At 38.1% G+C, this 19,452-nt stretch overlaps 1 protein-coding gene across 8 annotated transcripts in view; it reads left to right on the top strand.

The window, feature by feature from the left end:
* The window catches only part of LOC148867781 (Rab5-interacting family protein), a 30,358-nt gene extending 17,779 nt beyond the window's left edge, over positions 1–12,579 (top strand). For 4 of the 8 annotated variants that reach the window (XM_088976981.1, XM_088976983.1, XM_088976982.1 and 1 more), the window contains exons 4-6: positions 50–245; positions 11,820–11,839; positions 12,284–12,579. In XM_088976981.1, the coding sequence (XP_088833107.1) occupies positions 50–245; positions 11,820–11,839; positions 12,284–12,314 (247 nt within the window). In that variant the 3' untranslated portion in view covers positions 12,315–12,579. Of the gene's footprint in view, positions 1–49; positions 246–11,819; positions 11,862–12,283 lie in introns of all 8 variants that reach the window. The other 4 variants (XM_088976985.1, XM_088976986.1, XM_088976987.1 and 1 more) reach the window with 1 other exon arrangement.
* The last annotated feature ends 6,873 nt before the right edge of the window (positions 12,580–19,452 follow it).

Raw genomic sequence — 19,452 nt, 5'->3', positions numbered from 1 at the left:
TTTCTTCATTTCCTATTCTACCAAAACCTAAATCCATTTATGTTTGCAGTCGAACATTTTTGTCAATCATTGGTGGCGTAATTGCTGGCATTTTGGGATATACTGGCTTGACTGGATTTGTCTTCTATTTCCTTATCATGGCCATTACTTCTCTGGGACTTGCAGCAAAGGCAGAATTCTCCATTCATTCATACTTTGATTGCTGGAATAGACTCCTACTTGATGGGTTTCTTGGCGGGCTTTTGGTATGTATGGCTCTTTTTAATGGGAGTTGTGATTAACTTTTAGGTTATTATTTATTGTATCCTTTTTTTAACCATTGTTATATAATATTTAGCTTTTGTTTACTGATAAAAATTGTAGCTTTTGTTGGTACATTTATATATTGTGGTATTTAGTATGCACTGGCATCCCCCCATGATTTAATTGACTGCAAAAAGTAACACATCTATCTTGTCGAAGTCCAGTCCTGAATGGCATTCTCATCATTGGGATTGGGAGTGGTTTTTATTTCATTCAATAAAGAAACTTGTTCAAACAGAGTGATATTTAACATTCAAGACTCAAAGAACAATATTCCCTCCAAATCTTCACCCTCACATTGCACGTTGTATCTAAATTCTTGTAAGAGGCAATTAGAGCTGAACCAAAACAAGTAATAATTGACAAAAAACCGAAGAGAAGAATGAAAGAAACAAGCTCAGAGAAAGAGAAGAGGGAGATGGAGAAGAGAGTTAATCGATCCTCTATCTAGTCCCCTAAATTCTTTTATTAGATCTAATATGAAATAAAGGGGCAAATACATAGATGCCCTCAGTAGGGCAGCTAACTTAAACACCATAAACTCACCATGAGTTTTCAGCATTTCTCTTAAACTCACCACAACTTTTCAAAATGTCTAAAACTCACCACGTCACTAACTTGATGTTAAAGAGACTAACGGGTGTTAATATATTACCATTTTAACCTTCATAGAAAAATATAAAATATATACAAAATAAATTAGTGGGTGTTAGTATATTACCATTTTAATATTTAGACATGAAAAAAGGAAAAAAGTTCAAAAAATATTTTCAAATATAAAATACATAAAAACATAGAAATTACAAAAAACATAAAAAATTTTAGAAGTTGCAAACAAAATAAAAAATTATTTTCAAATTATAGAAACTATATAAATTGAAAAAAATCAGAAAATAAAAATTGTAGAAAAAACCAAAAATTATAGAAAAAACACAGAAATTGTAAATAAATAACAAAAATACAGGAACATTTATAGATTGTAGAAAATAGAAAAATGTAAAAAAAAAAACAGAAATTATAACAAAACATTGGAAATTATAACAAAACACTAAAGATGCAAAAAAAAAAAAAAAAAGAAAATTGAAAACTGAAAAAGACCATTTTTCCTCTAACTAATTTGGTCATGAAAATTGTTATTTATGCTGACATGGACACCTCTGTTAAGAAGTATTAACGGTGCACTAATGGAAGGTGAGTTTTGGAAAAGTAAAACTTACTGACATGGTGAGTTTTAGACATTTTGAAAAGTTGTGGTGAGTTTAAGAGAAATGTTGAAAACTCATGGTGAGTTTTTAGACAATTTCCCTAAAAAGAATAATGAAAAAGAATAACAATTGAGGCCCATCCAGCCGTCTCTCTACATTGTAAGAACCTTTGTGTAGGAATTAAGAAATGGTTTACTTTTCCTCCTTTCTAGGCTCAACAGCAATTGATTGGATCCAAAGTCTAAACTTGAAACATACAAGCACCCTATTCAGCCCAACATTCATATTGGGATCTGAAAGTGATCTTGTCATGGTGTCCAAACCTCCTTTTAGATGAAACTTTTATCTTAATTGAGATTATTTGTACTGAAATTAAAGGCATGTTTTGGGTGGCCCCAGTAGCTTCATCCCTGACCCTAACCTTGCCTCCACTTCATTATTTTCTCCATCTTTACCATCTCAACATCCTTCATTTACAGTGAAGATGTTGATTCTCCAAACCTATCCCTGTTGAGGATGGAGTTTTCTTTCATAGGAGGGTTTATATGTAGGCACATTACATTTCCCTCAACAACTTAACAACTTTGATCCTGGAAAGATATGAGAGGTGCTGAATATGAAGCAGCTTTCTGCTGTTTCAATGTGATTAAGTGAAGTTCTAAAAGAAACAGATGAACCTTTCAAATCTTCACTGAATATCATGAAAACATCTCCCTCAACCACAATGTGAACAACAAAATCCACTTTCTTGAAGATAATTTGTACAGCAGAAGGGATGTCATCCCAGCTCTTGCTCTATCCGAACTCCCAACAATCACACAAGATTTATCTTCTTGCAGGACAAGCACCAACAATCAACATTGATGAAGCCTTGGCATGCATTTCTAATTGCTCTGCAAGAGGCTACACCAAGTTTGAAGATGATGACCTAGAATGTGATTCATCTTCTGTGTTTTTTTTTTTTTTTTGAGAGAAGGTAAAGTATAATTGTATTAAGTCAAAAGTATAAGGTCCTCTGTAGAATGAGAAATTGTATGAGAAACTGCTAAGTAGGACCTCGGAAAAAGTCGACCCTCAAAAAAGAAGTCAGGAATATTGCCTTTAAAAACATTATGTATAAACACGAATTTCTAATACCGCTTAAAGCCAAACTGATGACTTTGGCTTCAGAAGTTACTGTCTGCTAAAAAATTCTATTGTTCATCATACCATAAATCCCACAGGATTGCCAAGGGAATGGCAGACCAGCATACTTTCCTTCTCTTGGTCAAACCAGAAATGTGCCATTCCTCCAACAAAGCTTTCACTGAAACGGGCATGCACCAGCTCAGTTTTAGAGCCTCCAGTGCTACCAAGGAGCTGGGTGGGGACTATAATGAAGTGACTGAATTCTTAGAAGGTGTTCCCTGGAAGGAAGTGATTGAAGCCAAGTATGGCAGAAGTGAATTGGGTGGGGACTCTAATTAAGTGACTTCTTCCTATGGTTGCAGTCTTTGGAAAGGCATTACAAAGGTTCAGGCTAAATTCTAGAAGAAAAACAGTCCTTGAGAATAGAGGACTGTTTAGGATAGATGCAGAAATCAAAAGAAAACAACAGAAAATACTTCTTCGAAAGAAGAGAAGATGGCGGCAATAAGGGTTCAGAGAGAGAGAGATTTGAACCTTAATCTCTCCTCTTACCCCCTAACACTGTTTTATTAAGTTAAACTTGAATAATTAACAAAGAGGCCCTTAGTTGGGCAAGAAATTAAAAGAACATAACATAGAAAGAATGGGCCCAGAATAAGGCCCACTACAGAAAAGAATATAAACATATGAAAGGATAGACAACCTATGGGCCATTCGGCCCATCTTCTCTACACTCCCCCTCAAGCTGAGCATAGATGTCAATCATGCCAAACTTGCCAATATCATGCTGAAGTTTTGCCTTGGGAAAGCCCTTGGTGAGAAAATCTGCTAGTTGTCCTTCAGAGGTGATGAAAGGAAGACATACTTCACTCGAAGCCACTCTTTCTCGAATGAAGTGTCTATCAACTTTAATATGCTTAGTTCTATCATGTTGCACTGGGTTGTGAGCAATGTTGATGGTGGCCTGATTATCACAGTATAACATCATTGGCTTGTCATGCTCAATCCCCAGTTCCTCCATCAATGATTTTAACCACAATAGTTCAGAAACTCCATGTGCCATGGCTCTGTATTTTGCTTTTGCTGAAGATCGAGCAACAACAGATTGTTTCTTGCTTCTCCAAGAAACAATATTACCAGCCACCAACCTGCAATATCTAGAAGTAGATCTTCTGTCATCAGTGTTTCCAGCCCAGTCAGCATCAGTATAGACTTCAAGTTTCATATGGCCATGCTTGGCAAACAGAATTCCATTTCTTGGGGAGCCCTTCAAATAACACAGGATTCGCTCTGTTGTTGCCATATGAGTGTCTCGAGGAGCATGCATGAATTGGCTGATGCAACTGATAGCATATGCAATGTCTGGCCAAGTCATGCATAGATATAGAAGTTTTCCAAGAAGTGTCTGGAAGACTCCTTTGTCTTCTAACAATGTTCCATCTGAAGTAGAGAGTTTATTACTCATTAATAGGAGTAGCAATTGGTTTAGCACCCATCTTCCCTGTTTCAGATAGCAAATCAATAACATACTTCCTTTGGGAGATAAGAATCCCATCCTTGGATCTAGCAACTTCTATGCCAAGGAAGTATCTCAATTCCCCCAGATCTTTAATCTCAAACTTTATATGGAGGAAAGATTTGAGATCATTAATTCCTGAAACATCAGTACCAATCACAACAATATCATCAACATACACAATTAGGCATACTGCCAGGAGTCCACTCCTCTTCACAAAGAGAGTATGATCAGGCTGTGTCTGTACATAGCCAAAGTTAATAAGGGCAACTCTAAACCTCTCAAACCATGCTCTAAGGGACTATTTTAGTCCATAAAGAGATCTCTTCAGCTTGCATACTTTTCCTTTCATATCTGCTTTATACATCCCTGGAGGAAGAGACATATAAACCTTCTCATGTAATTCTCCATTCAGAAATGCATTATTTACATCCAATTGATAAAGTGGCCAGTCAGAGTGAGCAGCCAAAGATAGAAGAACTCTCACAGATGTCATCTTGGCAACAGGTGCAAAGGCCTCCAGATAATCAATCCCATATGTCTGTGTATAGCCTTCTGCAACCAGCCTAGCCTTGTACCTCTCAATGGTGCCATCAACATGATATTTGATGGTAAAGACCCACTTACAACTAACTGGATCCTTCCCTTCAGGCAAATCAACCACTTCCCAAGTGTCATTCTTGTGCAGGGCATCAATTTCGGATCTCATAGCATCCCTCCATTTTGGAATATTAAGAGCTTCTGACACAGACCTAGGAATAGGGTTAGAGGCAACAGAAGAGAGGTAGGCAAAGTATGAAGGAGAAAGTAGACTATAAGAAAGGTGTTTGGAAATGCAATGTGCAGTACACTTCCGTTTTCCTTTCCTAACAGCAATGGGTATATCAAGGTCAGGGAATGATGGCTCCAAAGGGGCTGAAACAGTACCTGTTGTCTCATCTGTAATTGGAAGTGCATGAGGCTCATGTGTTAGGGGAAACAACATGCTCATTTTTGGATCTTTGCCTTTGATACATCTTGGGATTAAAGAGAGGACGAGGAGGTAAAGGGGAGGAACACTGGGACAGGGAGAGTGGAATGATTGATCCTCCCTTGATTCATTTGAAGAAGAAAGAGACTTAGTAAGAGACTCAACCGGGACAGGAAGAGGAAGAGCAAAGACCTATGACAAATCTTCCTCCTTTGAACAATGTCCATCCATGGAGGAACCATAAAAGGAAGAAAGCTCATCAAAGGTGACATCCATTGTGACATATCGAGTATCAGTCTTTGGATCAAAGCAATAGTAACCCTTCTGTGTGGGGGAATAACCAAGGAAGATACACTTGTGGGCTTTTGGTTCAAATTTATGTCTTTGGACACTAGGAATATGTACATAGCAAGTGCAGCCAAAGACACGAAGAGGAATAGAAAAAAGTTCCTTGTCCGGATGAAGAAGACTGAAAGGAGACTTAAACCCCAAGACCCCGGATGGCATACGGTTTATAAGGTAGGTAGCAGTGAAAACAACATCACCCCAAAACTTTGTAGGAACATGTGAGGCAAACAAGATACTTCTTGCGACTTCAACAATATGCCTAATTTTCCTTTCAGCAACTCCATTTTGTTCTGGGGTCCTAACACAGGAACTTTGATGAATAACCCCCATGTCAGAGAGATAGCAGGATAAGTCCTCAAAATATTCTTTTGCATTGTCAGATTTGAAAATTTTAATCCTGGTATCAAACTGGGTTAAGACAAATTCATGGAATTGTCTCACAAGTCTGGGAACTTCATCATGGGATTTCATTAGGAATATCCAAGTAAACCGAGAAAAATCATCAATGAACAAGTTAAAATATTTGTAGCCACCCATAGAGGGCAAGTGGCAAGGCCCCCACACATCAGAGTGCACAATATTAAAAGGAGAAAAAGATCTTTTATTACTCGAAGGATAATTGTTTCTACAATGCTTTGATCTCACAAGACTCACAATGAAGACTGGACAAACTAATTCCCTTAAACAGATTAGAGAATAAATCACTCAATGCAGAAAGGGAAAGATGACCCAAACGAAAATGACATAACATAACTCGACTGATAGACTCTGGAGATATAGACCCAAAAGCAACATTTCCAGGCCGTTCAGGGCACTGTCCCGGAGTATTAAGCAGGTATATTCCATTCGCCTCATGGCCACTACCAATCACCTTTCGAGACTCCAAATCCTGAAAAACATAGTAGGAAGGAAAGAATGTTACACAACAGTTTAATGACTTAGTTAGACTACTTATAAATAACAAATTTGTATTTAGTCTAGGCACATGAAGGGCAGAAGGTAGGAACAAGGAATCTGTAGCCTTGATGGTTCCCTTGCCAGAGATAGAGGCAAGAGAATCATCGGCTAGGGTGATTTTGTCGCGTCCAGGAAGCAAATCATATGAAACAAACAAGGTAGAAAGGTTGGTCATATGATCAGAAGCACCTGAATCAATAATCCAAGGGATCTTAAGATTACCTGAAATGGTTGCATGATTGGTAGAAGCCCTTATACCTGAATGAGCAAATGCAAAAGAGGCTGAATTTTCTAAAGGGTTGGAAGAAGAAGTCACACCCTCTAGGTGACTGATCATCTTCCCAAACTTCTCATATTCTGCTTTCATGGCTGCTAACTGTGCACAAGCAGTCATCTCTTCAGTATGGTACTTGTCACAATTTGGTCCAGCAGCCGCATTAGCACTCCCTGCCCTCTTACTATCATGCTTTTTCTGAAACCAAAGAGGAACAAAATTGGAATGTAATTTCCAGCACTTGTCTTTAGTGTGTTTTGGCCTTTTGCAGTACTCACATACAACCTCTTCTTCCCTGAGCCACTAGAAGTCCCTGCAACTCCTTTGGGTTTCACTCCCATATTAGCAAAGTGATCACTTAGACTAGCCCCTTGAACCTAGACAATCCTTCTGCTCTCTTCACTACTTACCAATGCATATGCTTGTGACAGTGAGACACTCTCCTTGGATAAAATATTCTGTTTTGTAATATCATACTCTGGGTTTAGTCCGGTTAAGAAGTCAAACACCCTGTTTCTTTCAACCAGTTTCCTGTAGGTCTCTGCATCATTAGTGGTGTCCCAGGTTACGACTTCTATCAAGTCTATCTCTTGCCACAAAAACTTTAGTGTTGAGAAGTATATGGCTAAAGGTTTCTCCCCCTGTCTTAAATTCTTCACATCACTTCTCAACTTGTAAGTTCTAGTCACATTTAATTTTTGGGAATAGGTTTCTGCAACACTATCCCAGATTTCTTTTGCCGAATTCATCCACAAATAGTGCTGGCTAATTTGTGGCTGCACTGAGTTCACAAGCCACCCAATAACAATATAATTCTCTTGCATCCACTTCTCATAAGATGGATCATCTTCTGAGGGAGCCTTCTTGCTCCCGGAGATAAAACCCCACTTTCCTCTACTACGGATATGAATCTTTACCAATTGTGACCATGCCAGATAATTAGTTCCATCCAGCTTGACTGTGGTCACAGTCAGTAAAGAGTCAACAGAAGCTCCCGGAACCTGTCCGAATTCAGCAACATTCTTGTTTTCAATCTCTGAGGAGTTCATCTCTTTAAACACTTCAAAAAGATTTCAACCAACTTCAAAACAAAAAACACTGAATGAGGATGAACAAGGACAGTGTTAAACCTGCCTCAAAGCAACAGTATCACAAATCTGAGTCACACCCGAAAGCTGTGAGAACCAGAAACAGAAGTAGCACCTTGTTGACTACACGGGACACCAATCAACTTGGTTCGGCCTTCAAGAAATAAAATCAGAAAACCTTCAAACACTGAGCACCCAGTCCAAGCTCCTTTTCTAAACATTAATTCCAGGTACTGACCAAACAGTACCCCAAAATGAGCAGAGAACAGTCCGTACTGGTGAAGAGGCCTTTTTACAAACACAGAGTGGGCAGTAGAGAAGACCACACTGTCAAAAATAAAAAACAGCCCAAAGAACAGTCCGTACAGGGGTCCAAAAACAGTTCAAGGGAAACAATAACCAGCAATATTGATTCCAGAGGTATTTCAGCTACTTGACAGTCCAGAAAAAATATGAAACCAACCCAGAAATTTCTGGGCTAAACCAGACTAGAAGAACAGTCGAATAGCTGTACTGTTTCCAAAGAAACTTCGAACACTTCAACAGTCCAGAACAGTAAAAACAACCCAGAAACTACTAAGCACAACTTACAATCTCTGATTAAAGCTCTAAATCAGAAACAGACCTGTTTTCTCTGATTCTTCCTGGTCACCGGACCACTCTCGAAGAGATTTGAATCTTGGGCACCTTCTTCAATCTCCAATGACCTCCAAGAATCGGGCGATTCAAGCTGAAGCTCCCAGCCCTAGAACAGCTCTCATGTAGTCGACTGGACAACACCTACATGAGAGCCCAAGCCAAGTTTAGGCCTGCTCTGATACCAAGAAGAAAAACAGTCCTTGAGAATAGAGGACTGTTTAGGATAGATGCAGAAATCAAAAGAAAACAGCAGAAAATACTTCTTCTAAGGAAGAGAAGATGAAGAAGAAGATGGCAGCAATAAGGGTTCAGAGAGAGAGAGAGATTTGAACCGTAATCTCTCCTCTTACCCCCTAACACTGTTTTATTAAGTTAAACTTGAATAGTTTACAAAGAGGCCCTTAGTTGGGCAAGAAATTAAAAGAACATAACATAGAAAGAATGGGCCCAGAATAAGGCCCACTACAGAAAAGAATATAAACATATGAAAGGATAGACAACCTATGGGCCATTCGGCCCATCTTCTCTACAATTCTCAAGAGTACAGTTCAAGGTAGGGAACGACATCAGAGTTAAGTTTTGGCATGACATTTGGTGTGATACTTTTTCTGACAAAAGGTTGCTTTTTGTAAAGCCTGCCTGAAAGGCTATACATTCACTTGTACAGAGCCTCAGTGCACATGTGGTTTTTGATTATTATTGAAATATATACTTTACCTTCAAAAAAAAAGGAAGCTACTAGGGGTGAGCAAAAAAACCGAAAAACTGAACCGACCGAAACCGAACTGAAAAATCAGTTAACTGAACCGGTTGGTTCGGTGTTTTTAAAAAACCGAAGGTACCGGTTTGGTTTCGGTTAACCAATTTAAAAAACCGACGGTTAACTGAACTGACCGATATACGTGTTTTTCTATATATTTTTTATATATTTATGTATATTATATATATATATATATTTTATATATTATAAATTAATAAATATGCATTAAACGGTACTACCAGTTAACCAACTGGTTTTGGTTCGTTTCCGGTTACTGGTTTTCCAAAAAACAGTACTACCGGTTCGGTTCACAAAAAAGGCCCATGGTTCGGTTACCCGAACCGTGAGCACCCCTAGAAGCTACTAAGGAGCTCCGAACTTCAAGTGCTTCCTCTAATACATAGGAAATCTTCTGGGACCATGGAATGAAACTAGTGCTTCCCCTTCCCCACACACTCCAGAAATGACTATCTAGTGAAGCTTCCTCGTTTATCTACTCATTGAGCATAAAAAACTGTCATACAATGGGACCTACATCTTTCATGTGATATCAAATGGAAATGTTAATTGGCTGGAGACAAGTTTATAAAGACTTGTAAAGAGATTTTGGTCCCACTTGGGAGGGTTGGTGTTTAATTCTAGCTGCTTAAAAATGGAAGCCAAAGGACTTCGCTGAGTATTAGAAATGCATTTGAGTACATTTTCCACTAAATAAGATGAAGCTAAAGGAAAAAGTAAGGAGCATAATTGTCTATGTTGAAAAGTTCTAAAATGAAAAAAAGGAGAAATGGCCAAGCTTTAATATTGGTTGAGCAGACAGCTGGTAAGTGGTTGTACAAATAGTTGTTCCAGCTCTCTGTTTTTCACCAACTGTGACTCGAGTTTTCCATGCCTAAAAAATGTTAAAGTTTGAAAAAACATGGCATGAAATCCCTCCTAAATGGGCGATTAAATGATGGGAAGTCAATGAAGCTTAGGTGGCCAAACTCCAGAATGAACTCTACAAATAGGATTGAGGCTTTCTTTTTCAGGATTCCAAGGCCAAGAGTAGACCACTTCCATTGGACTCTTGGGTTGTCTCTGGAGATTAAAATTCCAAGAGAGTATTCCATGGAGAGGAGAGGCAACATTCATGACTTTTGTATGTCTCTCAAGATGCAAGAATAGATTCAGTAAAAGGAAGAGAAAAAAAGATCAAACTGCTTCCAGTTCTTTTTATTTGTCGAGAAAAATTAACTGAGAGAAGTGGCTAAGTGGATTTTTGCATATGGTTTACAACATATTTCTAAAACTTTTACTAGAAAACTGACATGATTTTCCTTGATATTTTTGGCCTGCAATATCAGTATTTGCCTTTGACTTTGTTAAAATCCTGTGAGATCCAGACTCCCAATGACTCCAAGCTTGCTCTTCCTGATTAGGTTCTAGATATCAAATGCTTTCTTAAGAAAGTCTTAGAGATCGAAGGAAATTCATTAGGGTTTTGGGAAAAGATCACGGACAGGGTTTGTGAGAAGGCTATACTTCTTGCTAGTGATGGCTTGTTGGAAATATGAATCACTCGTTCTTGTGGATACCTAGGACTGAGGACAGCCTTGCTAATATGCTAACTGGGGAAGGGATGCAGAAAAATGGTTTAGACTGGGTCTGCCATGCCCTTAGAAAGATTTGTACTGATATTATTTTCATCCATAACACAACAGTTGTCAGCTCTAAGCTGTTTGTACTCATTTTCCATGTGATTCTTCATGAATTGTATGGTTTTTTCCCAAGAATGAATGCATTTCTTGGTATGGTTTCTTGCAAACAAATTGACTAGAAGATTCACTCTGCTGGGAAAAAAACGCTTCAAGTCTTCAACGGGTGATTTTCTTACCAATGGATGAAGCACCAGAAGGTGTTCAGATGGAAAATGAGGATTTTCTCATGGTGTCCTTCCAGAATGTCACCTCTTTGAGAATTCTCACATTGCATCTTCTTCTATTCCAGATGCAACAGTTGATAAGAGTGATTTTCTTGTCTTACAGTTTGCTTAGAAGAAAGGGTCCTTCATAATGGTTTCGTGTTCAAATGATTTCCCAGCTAACAATCAACTAAATCATGCCCTTGATCATGCTACATCAACATAAAGAAATTAATGTTCTTGGTCTTTTTGAGAGTACACACTGCCTTGAGCATATTCACCACATCATTTATTGGTTGTCAATTGCTAATCTAGTTATATATCTGAGAAGTCATTCTGTTGTCAAAACTATTAACAGCTACAATGAATGATGTGTAATCTTTATGAAACTGAATTCTAGTTTGTATTCTTCCCCACAAAAAGAGCAAACCCCATATAGTTGGGATATGGCATGATGATGATGATTCTTCCCCACCCAAAGTTTGTTTGTACTCTCCAAGCATTGGGGGGAGGTTGAAATCCTGTGTTAAGAATTGTTAAGAGTTACTTTCTATTTGTTTCCAAGTGCATTGGCATTTTTTTGTTCTCTCTCTCTCTCTCTCTCTCGCATGTATGTCTGGCCATTTTAAAGTTGCTGGTACTTTTCAAGGTTGTTGAGGTTTTCTTTATTGGTATTGCTACAATTATAGTAGTTCTATCGAACTGACATTATCTTTGTTTGTTTGCAGTCATACGTTTTGTTCTGGACGTATCCTTAACATAATTCAAAGGTAGTTTGGTCTTAAAAAGATGATAGTTCATTATGTTAAATAACGTATCAGATTAAAGAGTAATACTAACAATTTTACTCATTGATAATGAAACTACTTTAATCAAAATAGGATTTGGGATATATGCCTCTACTGAAAAGGTATGCTAAATCAACCTGTTATTGAAATATTGGAATAAGAGGTTGATGCTTTACCATTCAGTGCAACTCCATAGCCCACCTGTTATCCAATTGGCTAAATGGCTTTTCATTTATTGGACTACTCACTCAATCAGAATTTCCATGGGTGGATGGCAAAGGAGTTAATTTTGTTCATGGTCCTCAACTACTGGGTGGGACTCAATCATATAATTCTTATTTCTTCTTTCTCCTTACCCTACTTCTGAAAATTAATGCTCTATTGATTTTCCTTAATGCACCAAGTTTTGCATATGACATTGTCCATATATTCTAAGGGAGCATCTGCAATAGGAAGGAACCACACACTGATGATGATGATGATTGAACCCTGTTGTTGTTACTGTCTGCCATGATCTGCTTGCCTTACCACCAGTGCGGGAAGGATGGTGCCTTCTAAGAGCTTTCTGTGGTTTACTTTTCAGAGTACTTTGATGGTTGGGAGCAGTCTTTGTACTCTCCGGATTTTGCTTTCTTTTTATAACTTTGGAATTATATTCTGATTATTTCAAAATCCATAGTATATTGGCTTTTCCTTAAAATTGATTAAGAACTTTATTCATTGCTTTTTTTTGGGTTAAAGAACCGATTATTCATTAAGATGGTGTTTGGTATTGATATAGCTTTTCGGAGCAACGGTGCTGCATCATAGATGCATTTAACAAAAAAACGCTAAAAAAAGTTATTTGGTTGAGTCGTTTATCAGATACACTCTCTCGTTCTCGAAAATCGTGAGAGTCGTTTATCAAAAAAAAAAAAGCCAAATCTGATGTTTTTCATTTTCAAAGACCGTTTTTCACTGTTTGGCTTATATTGCAGTGGCGCTAATGGCGCTGCGTAAAAAAATAGTATAAAATGATAAAGCAGAATGTCTCGTTTTTTAAGACAATTGTACAGAACGTTTATTTTTATAAACGCCATCGATGCCCCTAGGGGTGCAAGTCGGGCGGGATGGGCCGGGTTTTAGCTCAACCCAGGCCCAACCCTAAGAGTTGGACCTAAAGCTCGAGCCCAAGGTCAAGTTCGAATTATTCAATCCAAGCCCAGTCCGCACTAAAATTTTAAGCACTTGGGTTGGGTCCGGGTTTGGGCCAAACTTGAATTGGTTAATCAGCCCAAAGGCCAGAGCCCCAGATTAAAATTTAATCAGCCTAACGAATTTTTTCTCGTTTTGGGTTTCCTTAAGTAATGTTGCCAACTTGCCATAATAAGTTTTCACTCGCTTTGGACTTTTGGGCTTTTGGCGGTTCGGCCTTTGGGTTTCCTTAATTAATGTTGCCAATTTGTCATAATGGCATTCGAATTAAAAGAATTTGAAACGTCAAAATCTCATAGATGCATAAAGTGAAAGAGGGAAATCGTGTTTATAAAAAGAAATTTAAAAAACTAATTAATGACTTTGAGTGATGACATTGTCAATGGATACATGTTACCTAATATTAAAATAGTAATTTATTAATTAAACAACTACCATTAAGCCAATCTAATAAGTAATAACATATTAACATAACATTCATTGATTCAACTATATAGTATATACTACATGTACAATACATCAGGTCGAGCTCGGGTTACCCAAGACCTCAACCCAAGTCCAACCCAAAAAAAAAATAAAAACCAATCTTTTCAAACTCAGGCCCAACCCAAGGCCCAAAAATCTAACCGAACCCTCAAAAAAATTGAGTTGTGCCGAGCCGGGCTTGGGTTAAGCCCGCCCAAGTTGCACCCCTAGATGCCCCGACCAAACAACCACGTAAGAAAGAGAGGCAAGGAGTTCGGAAACTGCTACTGTTTCTGTATTAATTGATGGGCAAATCACAAATGTTCTAAAATTGCAGCGAACGGGGTCTAAACCCCACACATCAGAAACTAACAGCGGAACAACTACTTTAGTGTCGTTGTATCGGTGCTTGTTCATAACACATAATTGGCTTGCCGGATAATCACATTTTATAACTGTTGGAGATAATATATTATAAACTTCTGCAACTTCCAGTCGATTGGGAGTCTGATTCCACCACCCAACCATGATCCATCCAATGTGAAACGTAATCGTTATCTGATAGCCAATAACAACTTCAAAAGCAACTTATCCCATAGAAATAGAATTACTATGTTGACGTCCACCCCTCGAATCTCTAATGATAGAGAAAAACGTTTCCTGTGACTGTCGCATGCAAACCCTAATGAAATCCTAATACGCTAGCGCTTGAAATAAAAATATAAAAAAGGTAAATCTTTTAAATTACCTTTCTACTGTTTGTGAAATTGACTAGTTCTATTTTTATTGTTTACATATTATCTTAAATTTTTTGACAATTGATTCGCCTTGACTGTGTAGTGCGGTTCATTTATGCATAAGCGCCAAAAATACTAACGGATCCAGATTTTGGTTAGAGTCTCCATTGTTTTTTGAATCGTATTGAGTAGGAAATCCAGTTTGTGTATTGGGTTTTTGAATAATTTGCTCCATTTTCATGCGCTAGGATGAAAATTGGTGGTGTAACCGTTCCACTCTCCGTTTTTCATTGCGATCGAAGTAAAAAACTGTTGCAAATTCTTATACTTTGAAGGCACGGAGACGTAGAGCCCCACCAAAAGCACATACTGAAGATGGTTTGGGCAGCGCAGTTGGAGGGATGGAGGGAGAAGAAAGATTGAATCTAGCATTGGATGCTGCTGCTAATAGAGCCATGAACGGCTATAGATCCACGTGCTGGTCTCCTGTCAGATTGTCTTGATGATGCTCCTGGATTTTCCAATCACACCACCGGCCTTAATATCGTGGTAGCAGAGGATGTGATATGTGGCATAGGTGGAGGAAAGTTTCAAGTTTTTCGAAGGCGAATGCTTTGCATACGAAGGGATCTAAATCTTTGATGTTGTAGATGGCGGAGGAGACGAGGAGTTGATCGGTGGCATACTAAGACCTCCAGCGGTGAGTATCTAATCGGTGGCGGTTTGAATTTGAATATTCCAAACCTACTGCTGAGAATGTTGTGGGGATGTCCGTGTTCTGGTTCTAACTACCTGGCAGAAATCAAACGACATTACTACTGAGATCTTTTTCTCCACCAAGTGTGAGAACGGTTTGGAAAACCTAAAGCCGATTAACATTCCCATTCAAAGTGGCACCAATGTATTCTTCCTCAATTTCGCAAGGACCGAACTTGAATTACCAGAGACCATCCCCTCAAGCACATCGATGGTGGTTTTGTAGAGAAATCTCTTGAAGCAAATAAGAAGGTTCAACATATCTTGCTCTATAGCAAGGGACCTACAGCAGATGAAGCTCTTGAAAAGCGGAAGAAGTTTCTCCCCTCCTTATACTTTGAAGGCACGGAGACGTAGAGTCCCACCAAAAGCACATACTGAAGATGGTCTAGGCAGCGCAGTTGGAGGGACGGAGGGAGAAGAAAAATTGAATCAAGCAGTTCTTTCAGGCTTTATTCCTCAAACAACTTGTTTTTTTGGGGTTTAACAGGAGTGGAATTGCACCTTTCCAATTTGATCTTCTACGGCAAATTTTGTTTTCAAGCTTTACAGGACATACCCTCAGCTCCGTGCTTCGAGAAGCAACGCTTACATTTTTCTCTTCTTCTTCAGATGATTTGGATTCCGAGAAATCCAATTACCCCAGTAAAAACCTAGAATTCAAACATCAAGAGATGGAGGGAATTTAACAGGAGTGGAATTGCACCTTTCCAATTATATCTTCTACCGATTCTGAGAAATCCAATTACCCCAATCAAAACCTAGAATTCAAACATCAAGAGATCGAGAGACCTACGGTTGAACCCGATGTCTTTGCTTTGGCAGCCCCCGTAGAACTCATAAAACCTTAATTTTTTGACATTTCGTTTGAGATCCACTAAGAGAGGGGGAGAGAACACAGAGGTTCTTAATTGAATCAGCTACCAAACTTTTGTCGTTCGGAGGTTGTAGTGGCCGCTGTTGCCTGCGACAACAATACCAAAATCATTGCCATCGTTGCAACTTCCAACAATAGTCGTGAACAATAATGATATTTTAGGAATTTTAAAATAATCATATGTGAGCGGAGTGTGATGGAAAATTAATGGCAACGGAGGTTTTAGACAATTGTGAGGAATGTTAAGGGTACCTCAAGACAATATGTAAACAATAAGGGTAGAATTAGTCAGTTTCATAAACAGTAGGGGTAGTTTAAGAGATTTACCCAAAAACATCAATTGATGCGATATCATAAATTTATTGCAAATGTTGGTGTGTTTGCATTTTATCTGGGATCTTTGGATTGTCGCAGTTGTAAGAAATGCTAGCGACTGAAGATACACTCGATGATCTGACATGCGATAGGCTCTAGAAATATTTAGTTTATATCATCCGTAGTTAGGTTTTCCAGCATGTGTTTATGCCGATGCAAGTGGAAATAAGATGATCTTTTAGAAAAAAAAAGTGGAAATAAGATGAAGAATGACCTGCAAGTTACAACTAACATATTGCATGAACATAGATGTAACCAGTGTTTTCAATTCGTCGTTGACCTGGCCGATTGAATCGTTCGAACCGTCACTTGGTCGGGATTTTGGGTTTGAATCAGCCAAGACCCCTTATATGGTAAAAAACCATTGACTTGGTCAAGAATCGTTCAACTTGGCCAGTTTAGCCATTAACTTGTTCGATCCGATCACCAAGTCGTAGGTTGCACACTCAATGCATACAAACTTTCGGAGGCCATAACTTTGTACTCCAATTTTCAATCGAGGTGATTTTTTTTTTTGGGTAACTTTTTGAGATATATGCATCCCTTGTGCCTTGCCCCACTATTTTCATGAAAAAAAAAAATTTGGCCTCAAATTGCAATTTTTAATATTTATTATAATTAAAAAATTAAAAATTGAATTAAACAAACATAAGTTAAATATAAAAATACATATAACATATCTAAAACATATTTGTACATGAATATATATATATATATATATAGTTTGTATGGTCCTGGCATATGCGTGTCCGATCCTTATGGACTAATTGGAAAAGTACAACCTGTAAATCCCACGTGGGGTGTGGAAGGTTTTGATCCTTTTGTTCTGGGAGAAATAGCCTCTCATTATATTGCAGTAGGGACATTGGGCATATTAGCAGGTCTATTCCATCTTAGTGTCCGCCCGCCTCAACATATATATTAAGAGAGAGAGAGAGAGGCAAAAATGGTTCGACCTTTAGGTCGGTTTTCAAAACATTGGATGTAACCATAGTTTTCAAAACTGGACCTGACAGGATGGGTCGAAAAACCTGGGAACTGGTTGGATAACTGGTTCCATTTCACCCTAAAACCGCTTTTTGGTAAAAAAACAATTGACTAGGGCAGTTGGACTTTTGATCCAAGCAATAATTTTTTGCTATTTTTTTTATTTTTTAAGTCAAACTGTTCAAACTGAACAGTCAGACCGTTTGACCCAAAAACTGGTCCCTAAAACAATTTCCTTGTCTGGTCTAGTTTTAAAAACCTTAGATGTAATGGTGCTATTATACCTTAAAAAAGAAAACTTATGGTTCTGAAAAATTATTTCATTGTGAAATTTCCATAATACTCACATTATATAACAAAAATACATATCTTTTTGCTTATTAGTTTGGAGCGAGGTTTCCATGCATCCATGCTATAAGATTAATATTAGGTCAAGAATAAACCCAAAACACTACCTAATTTGATTGGTTAAAGGACAATATTGAAAAATAAACATGTTTTTGAAAAATAAAAGCCTGGAGTTAGGTCCAAAGTAACGATACATCTTGCTTGGTGTATCGAGGTGTATTGATAGTTTAAATGTTGGTCACTGCTACTATTTCTCTCCCTCATTACCATCCCTTGATCAATCCATTTTTATCATCTTTTTATTTTTATCTATTCAATACATTTGCAACCAGAATGAAAAGGAATGGAGACAAAAGGGTCCCCTTATCTTAGACCTCACTTAGTGGGGAAAAAAAATCTTTAGCCACCCCATTGATCAATACAAAATAATGACATGATCTCAAAATATCCCAAGATCCATTTTCTCCATCTTGCTCCAAAACTATTCCTCTCCACCTTTAAGATCAAAGGTCTCCTTGCTTCTTTTTCTTCAAAGAAAATTACGCCACTGCATCTAAGTGGTATTGAGGGAGGTGTTAGACAGTAAATGCCCTTAGCTCCAATTAGCATGATGTACATTATGACATTTATTATAAATGAATAAAGTACATATTTGATTCATATTATTATTGTGTGTTTTTGTGTAATACCCTTAAACTGGACACATATGAGACTCGTGTTAGTTTATAATTTCCACAGTCGTTAGATAGATCTGGGGAGATTTATCCTACCAAGGCTGACACTGATGTACCACCAAGTTGGTTGGGGTGGCTTGTCTCAACTTCCAGGGTTAGGCCTGAGGTACATGCAGTGTGGGTTTTCTTGAAACCCTAAACCAAACCAAAATTCTAGTATTGTCTTGGACCTTGGAGATATATGGGCAAAACTATAATGTTACACCTGACCCTTAGAATCGATTACGATACTACACTAGGTGTTGGATTGGGTTGTCTTTGATATGCCAATCAGTGAGATCCTTAAAGGGTCAAAACTTGAGTATGTTGGAACAGCCCGAGATGTCATTTGAGTGGGTGATCATAGTGACATGATTAATCCCTTTGTCGGACAAAGTGAATGATCAGGGATGCAATTTCTCTGATGGAAACCTAAACTATCGGTAGTTGATTTAAACCGTTGAAATTTGTTTTTTGCAAAAAAAAAAAAAATATATATATATATATATATATATATATATATATATAGAGAGAGAGAGAGAGAGAGAGAGAGAGATAGATAGAGAGAGAGAGAGAGAGAGAGAGTGAGTGTGTGCAACACTGCACCTTGCAGCCGAGGGAAAGGTCTTCTCTTGTCGGGTAGTGTTTGATCATTATGGGTTGAGAGGTTAAGTGTAAGACCATTGAGAATTATACCTGATGGGCTAATCTTGCATCTGCCCATGGTCCTTGGGCCTTCATAAGATGGCTGGACCCAAGGACCATTTAGTGTAAATGTTGGGTCCATTAAGAGCCCATAGTGATGGACTCAGGGGTTCACTATATTCAGTAGTGAATTTGGCCGAACCTTATAACAGAGGCTAGGCTAAACCCATGTGGCTGATGTGTAGATCAATGATAGGGTCCCACGCCGTACAAAGAGAGCCAAACTAGACAACATTAAAGAGGAAGTGAGCCTGAAATCTTAATGGGCCTAAAAGCCCATTTTGAATTGGGTTAATTAGATTAATTAAATAGGGGCGGATCTGGGATTTGGATCAAGAGATAAGGATAAGAGGGTTATTCTTATCCACTTAAAGAGTCCAGATCCAAATAAAGATTTGTATCGAGGAACTCCTAAT

This window comes from Nelumbo lutea, chromosome 3, assembly GCF_056320005.1.
Source record: "Nelumbo lutea isolate HS-2025 chromosome 3, American lotus-T2T, whole genome shotgun sequence".
In the NCBI taxonomy this organism is placed as follows: Eukaryota; Viridiplantae; Streptophyta; class Magnoliopsida; order Proteales; family Nelumbonaceae; genus Nelumbo; species Nelumbo lutea.
This window is presented reverse-complemented; position numbering and strand designations above follow the sequence as displayed.